Raw genomic sequence first — 20,890 nt, forward strand, 5'->3', positions numbered from 1 at the left:
TATTTATTTATTATATACACAATATTCTGTCTGTATGTATGCCTGCAGGCCAGAAGAGGGCACCAGACCCTATTACAGATGGTTGTGAGCCACCATGTGGTTGCTGGGAATTGAACTCAGGACCTTTGGAAGAGCAGGCAATGCTCTTAACCTCTAAGCTATCTCTCCAGCCCCTATCCTTTGTTTTTTTTGAGAGAGTCTCATGTACCTAAGACTGGGGCTACCATGTAGCTGAGGCTGGCCTTAGACTTCTGATCCTTTTTTTTTTTTTTTAATTCCTAGAGAACTTTGTACATTGTAATTAGGTGTAAGGAGGTCGCTAGTTTGTTCCTGGCTGCTCAGCCCCAAAATAATCATACAGAAACTATATTATTTAAGTCACTGCTTGGCCCATTAGCTCTAGCTTCTTATTTGCCAATTCTTACATCTTAATTTAACCAATCTCCACTGGTCTGTGCATTACCACGAGGTCGTGGCCTACCAGCAAAGCTTCAGTGCGTCTTCTCTCTGCCTCTGCCTCCTTTCTCCCAGCATTCAGTTTAGTTTTCCCTGCCTAGCTCTGTTCCCCTATAGCACTGCTATGGGCCCAAAGCAATTCCTTTATTAACCATGGTATTTGCAGTATACAGAGGGGAATCCCACGTCAGTGTTTTGATCATATTCACTTCAGACTCCTCCTCTTAATTCCAGCACATCCATCCTCCCTACCCCTTCCCCAACCTGCTATTCTCTTTTTTATTTAATAAACCTTTGACATCATTTTGTGCTCTCCATTTTCTTTTGGGTATAGGGCAATACAGTGGAGTGTAGTTGACTTAAAGAAAAATGGACTCTCCTTTCCCCAGAGCCACCAACTATCCATAGGTCCTAATTTATGGTTGGGATGTCATAGACCCTGTCCACTTCCAAGCTGGAATGTTGATTTTGTGGGCACCGCAACTCCGTGGATTCAGGAACGCATGTGTTCTGTAATGTTCTGATGATATTGTACCAATCCTCCCAGACTTCTGCCTCTTAGACTCTTTCTGCCCTGTCCTCTTCTACAATGGCCTCTCCGAAAGGGGAGGTGACATAGTTACCCCATCTGTGGACGGGCACTCTGTCACTGATTCACTGAAGTTCAGCTTCTGAGCCTCTTTACTCCACTATCCACATGCTGGGGTTACTGAAGTGCCTGACCGTGCCTGTGTGAGATGCCCTCGGAGTGATACTTAGTTGGTTTATATTTGTTTTGTTTAGCTTCTTTACTGATATCTGGGTTGTAGCTGTAAGCATAATTTGTAATTGACTTTCTCTGATTGTGGATGAAGTGTCCTCAAAAGATTTTTATTACATTTTATTTATTGTGTGTGAATGTGTCAATACCTGCCACGTGTGTAGAAGTCACAAGACAGCAAGAGCGGTTCTCTCTCCTTCCCTCTTTAGGTCTTAGGAACTGAATCCAAGTCATCAGCCTTGGCTGTAAGCACCTTAATCCTCTGAGCCATTTGGACAACTTTTTTGGGTTTTGTTTTGTTTTTAAAGACAGTCTGTCAGCTTCTCAAGTGCTAAGGTTAAAGGAATTTGCACCCCCAGCCTGGCATTGAGGCCTTTCTCAAATAACTTGTTCTTTTCCCTAGATGCCATAGCTTCTATAGCAAACGCTACTCTCGGGCCCTGTACCTGGGTGCCAAGGCCATTCAGCTGAACAGCAACAGTGTCCAAGCTCTGCTCCTCAAAGGAGCAGCACTCAGGAACATGGGCAGAGTCCAGGAAGCTATCATACATTTTCGGGAGGCCATAAGGCTCGCACCTTGTCGCTTAGACTGTTACGAAGGTAAGATAGGAGACTGCCAGTGTGACTGACGTGACAGCTGCGCTACATGGAAGGTTTTGTTAGGTCAGAGTTCTGTTGTATGTTAGAGTCATGGCGGCTGGGGAAGAGCAGCTTTAAAAACCAGGCAGAGTCTCTCCAGCATTGATTGGTTGGTTAATTTTTTAAATTTATTATTAATATTTTTTGAGACAGGATGTTGCTGTAGCCCAGCAGAGCTGTGCCAGGTTTAGCAACATTTGGTGACTGAGTCACCGATACTAAAATAGCTCTTACAAGATTCTGTTCCTCTAAAACATTTTTATAAGAATTCAAAAATAAGCTCAGTAGTCTGTCTCGTAACGGGAAGATGAGTTCAAATTTGAAGAGAAAAATTTGAAGTTGGAAAGAAGAAAAATGTGCTTATATAGTCAGAGGCTATGCTGGGTCATTTGTAGTCCCGTTGGGTCATTAGAATGGGGGAAGGCACAGCAGGGCGGGTGTGGCAGAGCATGGTGAGTGGTGTGATGGGGCTGGCTTGCAATACAGCATCTCTGCTTTGTTTTTCAGGTCTCATAGAATGTTACTTAGCTTCGAACAGCATTCGAGAAGCAATGGTGATGGCCAACAATGTTTACAAAACTCTAGGTGCAAATGCGCAGACTCTTACCCTCTTAGCCACCGTGTGTCTGGAAGATCCAGTGACGCAGGAGAAAGCCAAAACTTTGTTAGATAAAGCACTGGCCCAGAGGCCAGACTATGTAAAGGCTGTCGTGAAAAAGGCAGAGCTACTCAGTGAGTGCACCACCTTCTGTGTTCTTCTTAGTTGTTGGGTCCCACCTCTCCGGGGGGGTGCTGCAGTCCCTGAAGCTTATGATGACAGAACAGGTCTGAGCCTGCCTGAAATGCTTTACATATATCACAACCAGACAGCCTCAAGCCTACTTAGATTGGTGTGAACCAGCTAAAATCACTTGTAGCTACTCAGCTTATCTCTGGTTTAGTTTTGAACTACTTTAGTCTGAATGCAGCTGGTTTTAGTCAGTTTGAGCTGTTCTGAGCTGTCTGGGTTCTCTGGGCTTTGTTCTTGCTTCTGGCATAACCATATGTTTACATGATGCTGGGAGGAAGCTGTTCTGGCTTGTGGTTCTAGTGCAGGGCCAATGGTCTCGTCTGGTGCTGGCCTTCTTGCTGGCATCTGCATTCTAAAGGCAGCACAGGACATCACATGAGTAGGGACACCATTTGTTCTGACTCATGATAAACTCCTATATTTTTGCTGGTTTGGGAAATAAAATTGAATTTGACTGTTTTGTTTTGTTTTCAATACAGTGTTTTTCTGTGTATCAACTCTGACTGTCCTGGAACTTGCCCTGTAGACCTGGCTGGCCTCGTACTTACAGAGATCCTCCTGCCTCTGCCTCCCTAGTGCTGGCATGCACTAGCGTCCCCCCCCCCTTTTTTTTTAAGTTTAAGAGTGTATCTAAAGATTCAGAACACAGGTTCAGTGGCTTAAGTAAAGATGCCACCAAGGCTGACAGCTTCAGTTCAGGCCTCAGGACCCACTTGATAGGACAGAACCAACTACCACAATTGTCCTCTGACCTTCACTCACGTGCTGTGGTATGCTCACCTCCTTTCACATATATTGACGTAATAAAATGTTTTTTTAAAGATTCAGTACTCATTTTACCATTTCCCAATGAAATAAAGACCACACGCACATGAGTGAAGAGGCAGTTGCAGTGCCCTTTAAGGATGTCTCTGGGGAAGTTGTCATATGTGGTAGGTGTGACTGTGCACTGGCTGAGCAGTGAAATTGTCTTTCTCTGTAGGCAGGGAACAGAAATATGAAGATGGAATTGCTTTGTTGAGGAATGCCCTGGCCAATCAGAGCGACTGTGTCCTGCATCGGATCCTGGGGGACTTCCTAGTAGCTGTGAACGAATACCAGGAAGCAATGGACCAGTACAGTATAGCACTGAGGTGGGTGCTCAGCCTCCCATGGGGAGGGAGGGAGGGAGGGAGGGGAGGGGAGGGGAGGGGAGGCAGACACCTGCTTTGCCCACAGTTGAAGGCAGGCTAAGAATGAGAAGATTTTTTGAATCCTCGACTTCTGACATAGTAACAGTTAGAGTAGCTTCCCTCTTCTCCAGCCCTGTCATCACATTAGATTGTACAGATGCTCCACGCCACTACTTCATAGGGCTTTACCTCGTGTATCTTTTTAAGATCAAAGTCGTCTTAAGTGTTTTCCTGTATATCTACCTTCTATAATAACTAAAAACTTAAATTCTGAGGTTTAAATAGAGCTTTTACCTGACATCTTGATCAAAATACTAACCATTTTCCTTGTTATATTTACTTCATTGGTTATTAAATGACTGAGTTAAGGGTTATCAAGATGGTTCAGCCAGTGATTGTGCTTGCCACACAACCCTGGAGACCTGAGTTCGGTTCTCGGAACCCACATAAAAGTGGAAGGAGAGAACCATTTCAAAGGTTGTCCTTTGACCTCCGCATGCATGCCATGACTTATACATGATGCACAGACAAATGTCTACATACACACACACACTAATTAATAACACTAATAATAATAAACTTAATTTTTGAAAATAAATAAATGGCTGAATGAGAATTCAGAGTATTCAATAAAAAGTGCTTAGCACTGTACCTGGTATGGAGTAAATAATAAATGCAGGCATTTTTGCTGATTAGTGCAGAAGTGGGTTTTTTTTTTTTTTTGAGACTTGAGAGTATGTATTAGGTATAGCAAGGAGGTGTCCTCATCAAGTCTCATATTCATCTGTTCACTTGTCCCAGAGGTCGCTGAGGCAGCGCTTCTGAGTACTCAGTCACACTCAGAGTACACAGAACTCTTTGCTGCAGTGTGTAGGATGGCCAAAGTGTGTGAGCCTCTGGGTAGGCAAGAGTTTCGTGTAAGCTTTGGGTAAGGAGGAGATATAACAAACTACTACCCTGTGTCTGTGAGCCTGGCCTGGAATGAAGTCAAGCGCCGAGGTTAGAGGTATTTGCCAACCCACTAACTGCTGTGGGCGGTCATCACTGGAGAAAGGCTGCTTGTGGCTGGGGACTTGCTTCAGAGGGAGAGTGCTTGCTCAAGGAGCCAAATAAATGAGGATTCTAGGGCTCGCATCTTTGTGGGGTTGCTACTAATGAAAATGCCTTGGTCTTGATTCCTATTCTCAGGACTTATCAGTTCCATGGTGTAGCATGCAGTCTTTGTGATAACATGGACATAAGTAGCTGTGTCTGGCTGCTCCTGCTAGTACAGTGCTAGAGCTTGGTAGTTGTGAGATGGTTTAAGAACTTTATGGAGGGGATGGAGAGATGGCTCAGTGGTTAGGAGCACTGTCTCCTCTTCCAGAGGTCCTGAGTTCAATTCCCGGCAACCACATGGTGGCTCACAACCATCTGTAATGAGATCTGGTGTCCTCTTCTGGCCTGCAGGCAGACACACAGACAGAAAATTGTATACATAATACATAATTTTTTTTTTTAAAGAAAACTTTATGGAGGAAAAACTTAAATTTTTTTCTTTCTTTGGTTTTTCTGTTTGTTGTTGTTTTTGATTTTTTTTTGAGACAGGCTTTCTCTGGCTAGCTTTGGAGTCTATCCTAGAACTCACTCCCAAGAGCTGGCTTTAAAGGCGTGCACCACCACTGACTAATTAAGAATTTTTAATTGCAATTTTAGTCATTATATTTTATTGTTTATTAATTTATTTTTACTTTATGTATGGTGTGTGGTTGCTTTCCCTGCATATGTCTGTATACCATGTGTGCCTGGTTCCCACAGAGGCCAGAAGAGGGCATCAGATACCTGGGTACTGGGGTCACAGGTGGTCATGAGTCACCATGTGGGTGTTGGGAACTGAACCCAGGTCCTCTGAATGAACAAGTGCTCTTCACCGCTGAGCCACCTCTCCAGCCCCCTCAAGTTAAAATTTCTAAAACTTAGGACAGTGTCCCTTTTCACTTCTCATGGACTCCCCAGGTCCAGCCTTGGAAGACACAATCATTTGCATCATCTCTGACCCTAGTGTTTCATTGCTGGGCCAGCTTGGTGACAGAGCAGTCCAGTGGAGCAAGGCAGAGACTCAGGCCTCTCCTTTGTTTTGTTGTTCCTTAGTTTGGACCCCAATGACCAGAAGTCTCTAGAGGGCATGCAGAAGATGGAGAAGGAGGAGAGTCCCACGGATGCTACCCAGGAGGAAGATGTGGATGACATGGAAGGGAGTGGGGAAGAAGGGGACCTGGAGGGCAGCGACAGTGAGGCCGCCCAGTGGGCTGACCAGGAGCAGTGGTTTGGCATGCAGTGAAGGCCCAGCGGCAGCTTCTGGTGATTCTTGGACAGGCGGATGCTGTGGGAGGAGTGTGCTTGTGACAGGAGTCCTTGCCCGTTTCCTCGCCTTGTGGTCAGGACTTCAGTCTGTCAGAAGGACTTCACTCTGCTCTGCTTTGCTGAGGACTGAGAGCGACCCAAGCTGCAGACTCACCAGGCTCTGAGTGGTTCTGATGTACTGGTGGAGGACGCTTTTTTCTCTCGGTGAATGGGTTCACAGGACACGCACAGGCATGGTCAGAGGTGTTCTGGTCCTGGGCTCGCCCACCCCCTGGAAGGAATGGCAGTGCAGAACTGTGTTTTTCACTGACTGCAGAGCGGCCGGCGCTCGGCCTCAGCTTGGGCGGGTCTGAGAAGCAGCATGATGAGCGTGTGGCCGCACCCTGGGCCGGTCCACCTAGTAAAACTGTTGAGTGCTGTCACAGACTCCTTCCGTCTCCTAGTCAGCCCTGAGACCCTACAGCAGTTTGCCATAAATACACCCCCTTCTCCTGTGTGTTTGGAGGCAGAGCCCTGAACCCTTCACACAGGGTCACCTGGCTCTCAGAGGCCCGAGGTCAGGGTCTTATTTCAGCATCTGTCCTCGAGCAGCTGAAAGTCACTCAGCTACTGGGAAGAAGTTGCCTCATCCTCCCTCCTGGGTTCTGCAGGTAGATGCCTTTCAAGATGCAGACCAAGGTGCATGAGCACATGAAAGATTGATTGTGCCAGTGGTGGTGGTGCACGCCTTTAATCCCAGCACACAGGAGGCAGAGGCAGGCGGATCTCTGTGATTCCAGGCCAGCCTGGTCTACAGAGCTAGTTCCAGGACAACTAGGGCTGTTACACAGAAAACAAAACCAAGCAAAAGATTCATTGTAAATGTACAGTAGTCAAATTCAGAGCATCCATCAGAGCAGTGGAAAGTGGGCCAGAGCAGCCTGGTGGTGACATATACTGGAGTCTTGCATTTGGGAGGCAGAGGCATGACAGTTCTACACATGCTGGCCTACACAACAAGATACATGTCTCAAGATACATGGTAGGTAAATGGACCAAGTCTCATGAAAATGTCTCGGTGTGAGCCTCAGCCTGTGCTCACTACCTGCCCTGAGCCATTTCATAGGCAGCATGTAGGTGGTGCTTTTCCTGACGTGGCCTCCCTGACAGCACCACTGACCAGTCAGTGCTGAAAGAAAAGACAAAACCCTTTGAGCATAACTTGAACGCAGTTCCCCCTCCTGTCCTCACTTCAGGCTGGATTCGCATAGGTCAGATAGTTCTCCAGTTCCCTTCAGTGTCCTGGAATTCTTCCCCTTCTTACATGTCTCCCATGCTGCAGGGAGCCTCTGGGCCAGTGTGACTCTCCATCCTAGGTGGACCCCTCAGGTCCAGCCTTGGGCTGAGGCGGAAGGACTGTAGCAACCACATGGTTAGGAAGCAGTTTCAAAGGATGGAGTGTTGACGCTGCCACTTTGACTACAGCACATCAGGATTGGGAGCCCTGTGACTCTCCACTTGAACTGATTAACTGATTGCTTGCTGGGAATCCAAGCAACCTGAGTGGCAATGAGCCTTAAACATACACGATTCCCCACAGGGACCTTGTGGCATCAGCCTGTCATAGCTGGGATGAAGTGTTTATGCTAAGCTCTTGTACTCCCCATCCAAGTGTGGGGGCAGCTGCCCTGGGTGCTTACCTCTGCAGCCTCCCAGGCTTAGGATTCAGCAAGCAGGAGACCCCCGCATAGCGCTGTCTTATCTTCTGGCTGTGAAGAGACACCCTGACTATGGTAACTCTTTTTGTTTGCTTTTTTTTTTTTTTTTTTTTTTTTTTTGAGACGGGGTTTTTCTGTTGCTTTGGAACCTGTCCTGGAACGAGCTCTTGTTGACCTTAAACTCGCAGAGATCTGCCTACCTCTGCCTCCCAAGTGCTGGAATTAAAGACATGCGACACCACTGCCAACTCTTAATGCAACATTTAATTGAGTTTAGAGTTTCAGATGCTAAGTCCACTCTCTCATCATGGTGGGGAACATGGTAGCACGCAGGCAGGCACTGAGCCTGTAGTGCCTCAGAAATGGCTCAGGGCAGGTAGTATGCACAGGTTGAGGTCACAGAGACTTTGAGGAGACTTGGCCTGTTTTATTTATCTTGTGTCTTTTGAGACAGATCTTGCTGTGTAACCAGCAGTTCTGGAGAACAACATCCTGATCCATAGAGAGCAAGCTTGGAGTTTTGAAGCCTCAGAACCCACTGCCCATTCTGAAACACTACTTCCAAGGCCACGCACCTCCTAATCCTCTGACCCTTTCAAATGGTGCCGCTTCCTGGTGACTGAGCACTCAAACCTATGATCTGAGGGTCCTTCTTATTAAAACCACAGGTGCTGAGGAGCTGTCAGCCGCTAGTCCTTCCTGGTGGGGACTGTAGCCCTGCCCTGCTCATGGGCCTCTCTCCATTGCCGAGTCCCTGCCCTGCTGGACCCAGTGGCCTGGTACATGTGGTTCACCCACAGGACCCATGGCAGCCACACACGTGTTTCTGAACCTTCCTCTGGCACACAACCAGCCATCCAGCCAGCCTCACGCTTGGGTGTGGTTCTCTGCTGTAGACTCAGGGATCTGGAACCCTGACCTGGGGCGTGGTTATCTTTGCTCTGCCCAACTTCCTGGTTTTGGCAGGCTTGTTGGACTTGAGGCTGACTTCAGAGAGGTCCTGGAGCTCCACCCTGTAGACTACCTGTGAGTGGGAAGAATGGGCCTTGACTGGCCTTACCTGTGGCATCTGGCTGGGTCTTACAGCCTAAACCTGGCTCACCTAGGACAGGCCCGGGCCAGTAAGCATCACACTGCTCCTGCCAGCACAGACTCAACACGCTCATTGTGAGGACTGCCGAGACCAGTTCTCAAGGGCCACATCAGCTGCGGATGTCAGACACTGAGGCCAGACTGGACAGACAGCTCACCATGGCCTCTGGGGAAGCTGCTGAGGTAAGCACCTTGCTCGGGAGGCCTCCCTCCCCTGAGGAGGAGGTGAGGCCTCAGCTGCCACCTCTCTCTCTGGGAGGAGGAAGGGCACAAAGGCTGGCTTCTGCTGTCAAGCTCCCTCCAGGCCTGACCAGCAGTAGACAGGGCAAGGGCATGGGGTTTTCCTAGACCACAGGAAATGTTTGTCATTCGCAGGGGAGAGAGTTTATGTTACAAAGCACACATCAGCAAACCAGGAAGATTCCAGAGCCCTACCGATTGCCTGCTTAGTGGCCATCAATAGAAAGTTTATCAGTCTGTTGGGATGTAAGAAGTGTGGGCATGCTGAGAGCTGGCTCAGAGGTTAAGAGCACTGGCTGCTCTTAAGGATCCGGATCAATTCCCAGCATGCACATGACAACTTCCAACTGCCTGTACCTCCAGGATCTGACAACCTCACAAACATACATGCAGGCAAAACACCAATGCACATACAAAGAAAATAAGTCATTAAAAAAGAAAAAATTGCGGCCACGTGGAAAATTCTGGTAGATCCAAAGTTGTGGCAGCCCCTTGATTCCACTTCTGGGAGATGTCCAAAGGGATGAAAGGGGGCGCTCAGACAGGGACTGCACGTCTGTGTTCACAATTGACAAGAGGTGGGAACAACCCAGGCATCCAGTGAAGAATGCATACACAGAATGTGGTCCAGCGAAGATTGTCACACAACCACAAAACTGAAAACATGAATGCACTTTAAGAATGTTCTGCTAGATGAAAGATGCCGCTTATCTCAAGCACCTGGAAGAGTCAAGTTTCTCACACTAGGCAGAGTAGAACTGCTGCAGCAGGAAATGCATGGCTGAGTGGGTGAGAGCTGCAGCTAGGGATGCATAGCTGATGCACAAGAATGTAGTTCCTGCTAGTGAAATGCTTTGAAAAATGTGAAATGAAACGGCTGTGTATGGCACACACTTTGTATGAAATGAAAACCCAGGCTCTGCTGGGCCTGGGTCTCATAGGCTGGACACATTCATCACGTGCTGTGCAGAGCCCCTGCATGCCCTTAGCTGTTGGTGGATGCTTTTCTTGAGGTCAGTTTCTGACCCGACCCGATAGTCCCTAGGGCACAAGAAGTTCACATTCTTGTGGACTGCAGTGTGCCACGAGGGCCATCGTGGATGTTGGCATTCACTCTAGGGTGGCAGACTAGAACCATTCCTGACCTGGGGTTCACCAGGCATTTAATGTCTGGCCATATCTACCATGTCATGTTAGCCCTAGAACGGTGGGTTTCTGGCCTGGCACTCGCTGTTCAACCCTGAGATCACATGCTATTACTCCCTGAGCAGAATGTTCACTGGCTCATGGCTGTCATCCTCCAGCTGATGCAGCTCCCCCCACCCCCAGGTGCTCTAGCCTTGTCCTCTGAGCAGCCCTCATGCTCTCAGTCTTGCTGCATTCAGGCTGCCAGCCAGCCTGGCCACGGGGCTGTCATCCTGAGACTGGTGCTCCTGCCGCTTAGGTCTTCCGAGTCTGTCTATAAACAGCCCTCTGGCGGCTTCTCTTAGCTCCCAGCTTTTCCTTCTTTGGGTAAATCCGCAGCAGGATGTTGCAGAGTGGAGTGGAGTAGAGTAATCCTTGGAACTTTCCGGGGGGGGGGGGGGGATGCTGGCCAACTGTTCAGACTGTAATAATCTGTAGCCCAGGCTGGCTCTTTCCCATTCGTGCCCCCCCCCCAGCTGTCCCCTCACTCTCTGATACTTGTTCTTGAGCATTAGATTAGGGGTGAACCAGGACCCAGTCTTAAATGGCCAGCTGGGAGTGAGTGACAAGTGTTCTCTCAGGCCTGGGGGCTCAGGAAAATCCCTTGTGCCCAGCTCTGCCTTGGGGGAACTCCTTCCCTTTGCTAAAGTTAGACCACTTCGCCTGAAGGTTGAGGGCTGACTCCTGGATTTGACTCTGCATGTGGGATGAGGCTCGTGGTTCCTTTGGTGTCCCTCCAGGACCTTGGCCTGTCCCAGACATCCCTGTCAGTACATCCCTGGAGCCCCCGGCTAGAGCTTTGTGGCTGGTCCTTTGAGGCCCAGGCTCCCGCAGACATGATTACCACCTTGTTTTCAGACAGGCTCAGACCTGCTTTCAGACGGGCTCAGATTTCTCTTGTATGATTGGTGCTGTCTGGTTTAGCCAGACCAAGGCCTGTAGAAACTGAGTTTTCCATCTACTCCAACCTCTCAGCACAAAGTACTGCCTCTGCCATCCCACAGACAGCTTGGATTTACCTCAGGAGTTAGCTGGGAACCAGAGAGCAAGAATCTGCCCTGATGGAGTCAAGAGGATGGTGCCAGACAGTGGGCATCACTCCTTTTTTAAATTTATTTTTATTTACTTTGGTGTTTTGCCATGGATGCTGGGTCTCATGAAACTAAAGTTATAGATAGTTGTGAGCTGCCGTGTGGGTACTGGGAATTGAACCCAGGTCCTCTGGAAGAGCAGTCAGTGCTCTTAGCCACTGAGCTGTCTCCCCAACCCATTGCTCTTATATCATCAGAGGGCACAATGGACCTGCTACTTCCCAGGTCAAGGCCATAGAGCACCCTGCCAATGAGTCCAGGCCTAGCACTTCTGGGGAGTTCACAGCATTTTCTTTCTCTCTTGATTTACTTTTAGATACAGATCTCACTCTGTAGACCAAGCTGGCCTCAGACTCATAGAGTCTGCCTCTGCCACCTGAGTGCTAGGGTTAAAGGCTGCGCCACCACTGCCCACACAAGCAGTGAAATGAAAATGTTGTCAGGTGAGTGCCCATAATTTGGGAAGGAGTAGAGAGATCAGAAGTTTGAGATCATCATCAGTTATATAGCAAATTTAAGGCCAACCTGGAATACAAAAGCCCTGAGCCCCACTTGGGTATCTTCTGTGACTCTGGGAACAGCCACACTCGTGTTCTCAGGTCTTTGTTTTTTGAGACAAGGTCTTTCTACATAGCCTTGGTTGTTCTGGAACTCACCATGTAGACCAGGCTGGCCTTACTCACTGAGATCCTCCTGCCTGTGCCTCTTGAGTGCCGGGATTAAAGGTGTATGCCGCTATACCTGGCTGCCAACATTGATTCCTAACTGTCATTTGTACGTAGAAAAGAAGTGGAGCTCTACAGAACTTGAGCACCTTTCCACTTACATGTCATAGCTGGTTCTAATTATCATGGAGAAACAATCGTTCTTGATGGGGGGGGGGCACGGAGACTCCCCCTCCTCCTCTGGAGCACGGTTGGCCTTTCTGGAGGCAGTGCAGGGTGCTCTGCACAGAAAAAGTGGGCAGGTAGGTTTTAGTGACACCTGGCTTATGGACACTTGCCCCGGAGTTCAGAGGCAAATTTCCACCCTCAGGTCTTCCTGCTGTTTCATCCCTTGCTGCAGCTGCTTCTGATCTCAGCAGCTCCTTAGGACAGCAATACACTCGGATGTCCAGGACTGACCTAGATGACAGGTGCCAGGTCTACCTCAAGTCCATCTAGTCCTGTCCCAAATGGAACTACCCATTTCAGGTATGTGTGAAATGCCTTGTCACCTCAATTCCTGATAAACTCTGTGCAAGTCTCCCCTGGTGGCTTCACTGTCATTCCTGCAAAGCACCCTCCCCAGCCATGTAAGTCAGATTCCCTGTGCTCTGCAGTTTACCGAGTTTCTTCAAAGGACACATCTCCATGTGCACCCATCTGTCCCTGTGGCCCCTGCTGCATCCTGGTTAGGGATTTGTTGCTGATCTGTCTCTGATGTCACCCCCATTCTCAAGTCTGTGGTTTGGGTGGCCACCTTTCTATTATACATTCGTTGAATTTTGGACATCTTGAGGTTTGAGGGTGCTCATCAGGATTCTCTGGAGTCTTGTCAGGTATGCGCCTGGTCTGAGGTATGAAGCATTTTAGAAAGGTGCCTCCCTCAGGATGTCACCAGCACTGTGTTTAACTTGCTTGCCCGCTGTGTACTCCGCCTTCGCCATCCACACTGTCCAGCCTCCTTTGGGGACACTGTCTTCACTGCTGAGCCTGTTGAGGGGTGGACCTGAGCTCTGCAGCTTAGACCTTGCCCCCTTTAGCCCTTTGTTCACACCAATGCCAACCTGAGGCTTTAGCACTCTACAGTGAGGTTGGTCCCATGTCCTTTGATATACCTGTATGTATGGCGCTGAGCGCTGCCTTACTTTAGGCAGATTCCTGTTTGGAACCTGCCATGGAACGTGGTCTGAGGGGGCTGGAGAGATGGCTCAGAGGACCTGAGTTCAATTCCCAGCAACCACATGGTGGCTCACAACCATCTGTAATGGGATCTGGTGCCCTCTTCTGGCCTGCAGAGACAACATGCAGGCAGAACACTGTATACATACATAAATAAAAAAGATTAAAAAAGAAAAAATTGGGGCCAGGTGGTGGGCAGACAGATCTGAGTTCTGAATCCAGGCAGGCAGAGGCAGCCTGGATACTATAGAGTTCCAGGCCAACGTTTCAGTCTTCTGAGACTGAAGAACAAAATGAAAACAAAAGAACTGGGGTACAGAGATAAGCAAAACTGCCAAGATTGGTCAGATGTGGCAAATACTTGTTACGCCAGTATAGAGACTGGTTCTCTGTTCAATGTATGAGAAACCTGTTTTCTTGACTCTGGAGTGTAGATTCTAATCACCCCCTGGCTAGGATGAAGTGTACAGATTTTGTTTCTCTTCCAGGGGTCCAGGTCATGCCAAGAAAAGTCAAATTTCCTCTTTGTATTTAGAAAACTTTTGAGGTGGTGAGAGGCTTCGTGTCGAGGCCTAGAGCTTTGGGCATTGGGTCTGGGTTGACCCTGAGCTCTGACTCAATCTGGTTTGTCTGCTCCAAGCTTCCTGCAGCTCTACTTCTGTCCTACAGACAGTGCTGGAGCTCTACGAGGCTTTCCTGGGGGCCTAGAGTGGACCTGCTGGGTCGTTATTCTCCAAGGGGCACTGCCTTCCCACAAACTATGGAGATAGACCACGGACAGCTCTGACAGGGTATGGCATTTTTCTCCCAGAATGTACAGCTTGGGCTTTAAAATCTTCCGACCCATTTGCACTAGATTGAGTCTAAGGATATAAAAGGGTTTCTTTTGGCCAACACACTGAGCTTGAGTGGCACTATCTTATTGGCACACTTCCTCATCTGCTCCCATGTTAGAATGAACCTATTAGAATAAAACCATTATCCTCAACCCGGTCTCGAAAAAACAAACAAACAAACAAAACACATTATCCTCAACACCTGTAATTTGAAGTTATTAAATGTTACTAGAACAGGATGGCTGTTTGTGCTAGGCAGCCATGATGCACACACCTAGCACTTGGGAGGCAGAGGCGGGTGGAGTTCCAAGCCAGCTTGGATTGCATAGCAAGACTGTTCATTTGGAGAAATTTCTTGAGTCTTATTTGGTGGTGACAGTAAGATTGTTATTCTGAAGTGTTAGTCACGAATACTTCCAGGTTCATTATTCCAAATGTGTGGAGATTAGGGGACAACTTCGTGATGGAGTCAGTTCTTTCTACCATTGGTTCCGGGAATCAAACTCCAGGCTTACGTGGCAAATGCTTTACCTGCTGAACCATCTTGCTGGCCTTTGGTATTCATTGTTGTCAAGGGGTTCTCCTGTATTTCAAGAGCTAAGTTTTCTGTTAGGTGACATCACGGAATGAGTAAGACCATTTTAGGGAATGGGCTCACTCCAAGCTAAAAAGGGATGAATTCTGGATCCGTTCAGGTCTACTTGCCTGTGTCTCAGAAGGGGACTGCATGGTTGCTCTGCCGTCAGGCAGGTGAAGCTGGTCATGTGTGCAGTCTCCTCTTCCTACTCTGAGAAACAATGAGGCCCGTTTTCTGCTGAGTTACATACACTCTGCTTCCCTCCTGGCTGACAGGAGGAGGGACCTTGGCACCCATCCCCACCGTCCTATAAAACAGCCACTGCTACGCTGAGGGTTTATCGTAGAATAGATTTATTTACCTGAAATCATGTCTGTTACTAGCACAGAGAGAAACTGACCTCTATTTCCAGTCTACAGTCAAACATGCGCCGTGAGAAGCTGTGAGCTGACGCTGAGCACTTTATTACAATAAATGCACACAATACTTGTATCGCACCAACATCTGTCTACTGCTTCTGAGTTCATTAAATAAATTACATTAATACAGTGTGAAACAGCTGGCTACACACCCAAAAAACAACTGAAGTTAGGACCGGAGGCCTATGTTGTAACCATTCAACAGCTGTAGTGTTTTAATTGAATTTATAAATAAGCAAACTGTACAGGGCCAATTAGAAAGCATGTTTCAATGTCACTGTAGAGCAATCTGGCTGCTTACAACTGAAGGCATGCATTACAATTATCATACAGCTATAGAGGCTATGACATTCTGTAGAGAAATATGGAGACTTGGCTGATGGCTTCTATTCTTGGATAAGGTTTCAGAACCTCATTCTTCTTTCAGCAAAGAAACCAAACTTCTCTGGAGAGGCTCTCTGCTTCTTTATGCTAAATTGTACACGTTATTATTTTGATTAAACAGCTAAAACCCCACTGGTAATACACATTTCCTCCACATCACACAGTGAGTTGGGAACTGTTTCTAGTTTTCTTTTCCCCAACATCAGTCATGCAGAGGGCTGGTAGATGTGTTGCTAACAACGCACATGCACGCACCCGAACACCCTTACATTTCTGCAAATGGTTTAGGAAGCGGTTACTCCAGTATTGCTGAAAAGGAAAGAGAGAGGAAATCAGCTTCTTGAAATATAGAGCAATGTTAGAACAACTTCCCAAGACACCAACAGAGACAGACAGAAAGAACACTGCATTTGGTCTAGAGGCAAGACCAGCATTTCTAACTAAGTGTCCTACGTGCTACCTGTCGTATCTACAAGCAGTGGCCTGGTGACTGCTCTTGTGCTTCCTGCCGCCGCCAGCTCCTAACAAAGCCCCACAAGGCAGAAACTCTAAGGCGTGTCAGGTATGAGGGCAGTGGGAGCGGGAGATCTCGGTAGCCATGCAGAGAGTGAGGCAGTGGAGCAGAGTGGCAGGCACCAGGTGGGGGAAGGCCTTCCTGCTCCCTCCCTCATCTCCATGACAGCAGTCCTGGGCTGCAGGCTCAGCTCTGCTTGAAAGGTTGGAAGGCTTTTTCAACTGCAAGGGTTGCTCTTGAGGAAATTTGGGAGTTCATGCATGGCGAAGGGCAGCCATGCCTCTGCCTCTTGGCTTATGGGCATTGTAGGCACCGAGCCAGAGCTGTGGTCTGTGACACTGTTGGGCTGAGACCCTAGTTTAAGGATGCTATAAGGGGCTGTGAGGTGGCGGGCCTTCCCCAGCCCTGGCAGCGCCCTAGCTTCTGGGGAATGCATCACCTGCATTTTACTGAGTGGGCTGCAGCGCTGAACCTTTGATACAGCTTTACCAAGAGGTTACTCAAGAAAACCTCAAAGATGAGTTCCAGGTTAGACTGTTCTGTTGGGTTGAGGACAGCATTGCCTATCCATGTACTACTGTCCCTTCTTGAAGGTGCTGGGTGAGAGTAAGGCCGTCTGTGGGCTGGGACTATGCTGTTGGCCTTGGTACTAAGTATTCCTGGCTCAGGGCAGCAGTGATCTAAACTGTTCATCTGTTGGTGTTGACCTGGCTGCCAAAACAGTCTCTGTGGATGTTAAGGACCACAGTACCATCAAGGATGCAAACATATTTGTGTCATTGAACCGAGGAGGATCAGCTGACTGACTCGGCCTCTCAGGGCTCTAGTCCTGCTAGCTGCACTTCTGTGTTTGATCCACTCAATCATTTCAACACTTATGACATCCAAAAATGGCAAAAACTTGCCTTTTTCCTGAGAATCATTACTCCCTGCAGCACCCAGAGGTCTCACTTGATTGAACTCAAGGGTCAGTTGCTGTGTTCCTTTAGAACCAGGCACTTTCTCTTGCTTGCCTCTCTGCCATGTGCAACTAAGAGCTAGTTCATACCAGGAGGTTGGTTTAATGGCCACTCTCACTAGGACATATCCTATAAAGGTGACAAAATTTCCTATAGAATCAGTCATCTATCTGTAGCCAGTGAAAATCCAAAGCCTTGGAACATGTTTGGCACTAGAGGTGGCACAGCTCCTTCAGCTTGAGGTCAGTCAGGTCACAAGAGCCTCTTCCCCACAACTCACAAAAATCATTGTCCCGGGTAGTGTCTATGCTGGAGTCTGTGTAGTGAGCAGCTGGCATCCCTGTTTCCTTACGAAGTGGCTGCCTGGTGGGCACAGGAGCCATGCAGCCCACTAGCAACAGGGGCCATCTCATTCAGTGGCATCACCTGTACACAGGCCACAGCACCCCAATCCCACAGAGAAGATACTCACGTTAGTTGATGGATGTTGGAAGGCATTGGAGGAAAACACCACAGTTAGGACTGTTAATGACTCACATTGCCGTTAAGACTGACCTTGAACATGCGCAAACGTTCATCAGAGTCATGGTGGTGATTAGTGCCACATTCAAATAAAAATAGTTCTATACAATATGTTCATTTGGTCATGTGCTATTTACAGATTTTACAAAACATACACACACATACACACACACACACTTGCCCTTACACCAGGCTACATACAACAGGCCAGCAGAAACTTGCATAAATGTGTATCACATGACAGATCGTGCCTATACATCACAAATAAAATCCTACTATGCAGCAGAACAGGATCCTTCCCCTCAGGAACAGGAAAACTAAGGCTCTAAGCTGAGAAGTTTGAACTGATTATAGATAGTTCAAGGCAGGCCATTAAGAACAAGACAGTTATTTTTCTCTGTCCATTTAAAATGTTTTATTTTTCTTTTAAACTAGATTGTGAAGTGCCACTGAATAGGCAATGTTGGCAAAAACAATGTCTGTTACAATAAAATACATTAGACATTTAAATAAATAACCTTAAAAACTAGGCAAAGGGACAGAAACCCAGTTGATTGAATCTGGAGCAATGTTTTCTGCACAAGCGAGAACAGGCAAACCTCTCGTGAAGACGGATGTAAACAGAACCATCAGACCTACAGAAGAAGCCGAGCGGGCTGGGGTGGGCTGGGGGTGACAGAGGCTGAGGGTGCAGGAAGTGGCAAACCAAAAATACTGACTGAGGTAGCAGGACTCTGCTCAGTGCAGAAAAATTGGCTTATGAATAAAAATTAGACTGTGATATCAAATTAAATCCAGAGAATCATGCAAAGGACACAATACATGCTATTTAGTTTTTTTTTTCTTTTAAAAACCACACACATTCATTTCCTAGAGTCTGCTGCCAATTAATTTGCTGACAATGTCTGCTGGCTCAACTATCTTTGTACAAGTATGAGTATTAAACAGAACACTGTACATGCTTTTTCATCTACAAAAAAATATCTGCATAAAATAGTGTTAGTTCTCTGTACATGTCAATGGACACTTTAATTATGTGTATAAAAAAAAGGAAAATCTTGTCCCACTGGAGTCAGAAAAAGCAAAACAAATCTAGAATATGAAACCTCCTTCACCAGCCAATATGTTCATGTGAAAATTCAGCAGAAATAGACAGTTGCTTTAAACAATAAAAAAAAAATTAATTGATTAAGTTAAACATCTTCTGTATGTAGCGCTGTCAGTCAAGACCAGAACATATCACTAAAGTTAGTGTCTGTGCTGTAGACCCAGACCACCAGGGGCATAATGAGCAGCACAAACGGCCAGGAAATGCCATCGGTGCATGCCGACAGCGAGCAGGAGGATTTGGTGGCAGGCTGCACACACTCTTTACCGGGTTCCAGGTAGTTTCGGGCCACAAACTTGAGAGTCTCGTCCATGAGGATCACAGGCAAGGAGATTTTCAGCACCATCAGCCATTGGGTCAGATTCAGCGGTGTGATCTGGAAGATGAGCTGAGACAAAGAAGACCATGTCAAGTTTCTGGACAGGCCAGAGAGGAACCACACCAGACCCAGCCTGGGGTCCACAATGACTCACTGGCAAAGGTTCCACGTAGAGAATCAGGAAGTGAAGTGACATGGACAAGCAGATAGAACCCACGAGCCAAATATTCTCCCAGGGGGGCATCCTCAGCAAGGACTGGTTTTCAGATAAGCTGCAAGACAGAAGAGAGATGACTTCACCAGATGCAAAGGCTCATGTCAGTGACACAAAGGGGGCTAGTTAGGAAGGTAGCTTTGGCAACTCAACGCTAACCTAACTCTAAGACCTGGTTCCCTGCAGTGGGGAGAACTGTAGGCTTCAGTGCAGCAGGTCCATCTCAGCTGGCTCAAAGTTGCTGGTAATGGCCAAAGACAGTCATTTGGAAAACTTTTGTCAGTGGCTCAGTTGGATGGAACCTCTTGTTTTCTCAGAGGTACAGGCATAGCTGAGACTACTGGTCCCTTTCTTAGACCCTGCCATAGCAGGACTTGGGGTGACAAGAACCCCTACTTGCTTAAAGCTGTCCTTTTCGGGCTAGTGATGGCTGAGGGGTTATAAGCACTGGCTGCTCTTCCAGACCAGGGTAAATTCCCAGCAGCCACATGGCAAGTAACAACTGTCTGTAACTCCAGTTCCAAGGGTCCTGACACCCATGGCAAAACACCAATGAACATAATATAGAAATTAAATAAATAAACAAACAAAACCCATCCTTTTCTGGGAGGAAAAGCTTTACCAGCCACGACCACCCATAAACCCTCAGCCTACAAGACTTACTGACCTGTTGAGGGCATTACACATCTCTATGGTTACTAGAACAGAAAGTGCCATTGTCATTGGGTATGGGGACTCAAAAATTGCACAATCCACTCCATCGAAGTCTGGGTTGTCCTCTTTACACTGTAGAAAATGACTCTGCAATGAAGTTCAAACACATTCCATCAGCCAGTAAACTTCCCTAACCCAGATACCCAGTTCTATACCCCAGCACCAACATGAGGACAATCCAGCAAAGGCCTGGGTCTCAGAGCCACCTGAGGCAACTGTTTACCTGTTTAGCCCTAAGATGGTCCCACACCACAGAAAGACCAAAGGCTAACAAGAATTGACTCTACTACACAGAAAAGAAAAAAAGAAAGAAATTTGGCTAATACCAGCTGGTAGAAGGACACTCTTGGACCACCATCAGCAGCGATGAACCACCACGCAGCAGCACCTACGGTGGCAGCGCCTACATAACCTGGAAAGAAACATGACGTTGCTTACACACGAGGGGCTGTGGACAGCACTGTACACTGCAGGTTAACAGAGGCCAGAGCAGCTGACCACAGACAGGGTGTTTCTGCTCTAAAGCAACCAGGCATCTCTGGAGCTTGTGAGGAAAAGTTCAAGCTGAATTCAAGAGAGGCTCTGCACAGTATGTCAAGAGCTAAAAAAGCAAGCTTCAAGACACAGGAGTACAAGTACTCCCTATTAGACAGAACATTCAGCACAAGGGGACCAAGTCACACCACTCTATTTGTAGGCAAATTGATGTGACCTTGTTCGATCCTATGTAGCTGCTTTGTTTCATTCCTGGCCTAGCAGAACCCTTCAAAGGAACTGCTGGTTTAGGCTAAGGCAGAGGCCATTTCTCATTGACTATAATTCAGAAAGTCTATTACAAAGGTGAGAATGTATCCACCTCCTGTGGTCACAATCCCCCAACTGCAGACACATACTTACTAACCTGGAAATTACAAGGGTGCTCAGGGCACTGGAACTCCTTCACAGACAGGGGTTGGGGGTAGTGTTGGATTTTTCA

At 47.5% G+C, this 20,890-nt stretch overlaps 2 protein-coding genes across 3 annotated transcripts in view; one reads left to right on the top strand and one right to left on the bottom strand.

The window, feature by feature from the left end:
* The window catches only part of Anapc7 (anaphase promoting complex subunit 7), a 40,031-nt gene extending 21,634 nt beyond the window's left edge, over nucleotides 1-18,397 (top strand). The window contains exons 7-10 of the mRNA XM_050158930.1: nucleotides 1,612-1,816; nucleotides 2,363-2,587; nucleotides 3,628-3,778; nucleotides 5,948-18,397. Of these exons, the coding sequence (XP_050014887.1) occupies nucleotides 1,612-1,816; nucleotides 2,363-2,587; nucleotides 3,628-3,778; nucleotides 5,948-6,137 (771 nt within the window). The 3' untranslated portion in view covers nucleotides 6,138-18,397. The remainder of the gene's footprint in view (nucleotides 1-1,611; nucleotides 1,817-2,362; nucleotides 2,588-3,627; nucleotides 3,779-5,947) is intronic.
* The window catches only part of Atp2a2 (ATPase sarcoplasmic/endoplasmic reticulum Ca2+ transporting 2), a 38,500-nt gene continuing 32,814 nt past the window's right edge, over nucleotides 15,205-20,890 (bottom strand). Inside the window, exons 17-21 of one of the 2 annotated variants that reach the window (XM_050159118.1) lie at nucleotides 20,241-20,326; nucleotides 19,868-20,001; nucleotides 19,141-19,258; nucleotides 18,935-19,055; nucleotides 15,205-15,873 (exon numbers count right to left, since the gene is read on the bottom strand). In XM_050159118.1, coding sequence (XP_050015075.1) covers nucleotides 15,860-15,873; nucleotides 18,935-19,055; nucleotides 19,141-19,258; nucleotides 19,868-20,001; nucleotides 20,241-20,326 — 473 coding nt within the window. In that variant the 3' untranslated portion in view covers nucleotides 15,205-15,859. Of the gene's footprint in view, nucleotides 15,874-17,959; nucleotides 19,056-19,140; nucleotides 19,259-19,867; nucleotides 20,002-20,240; nucleotides 20,327-20,890 lie in introns of those variants that run through there. The other variant, XM_050159117.1, reaches the window with a different exon arrangement.

This window comes from Alexandromys fortis, unplaced genomic scaffold (assembly GCF_014885135.2).
Source record: "Alexandromys fortis isolate MF-2015 unplaced genomic scaffold, M_Fortis_MF-2015_v1.1 scaffold_90, whole genome shotgun sequence".
In the NCBI taxonomy this organism is placed as follows: Eukaryota; Metazoa; Chordata; class Mammalia; order Rodentia; family Cricetidae; genus Alexandromys; species Alexandromys fortis.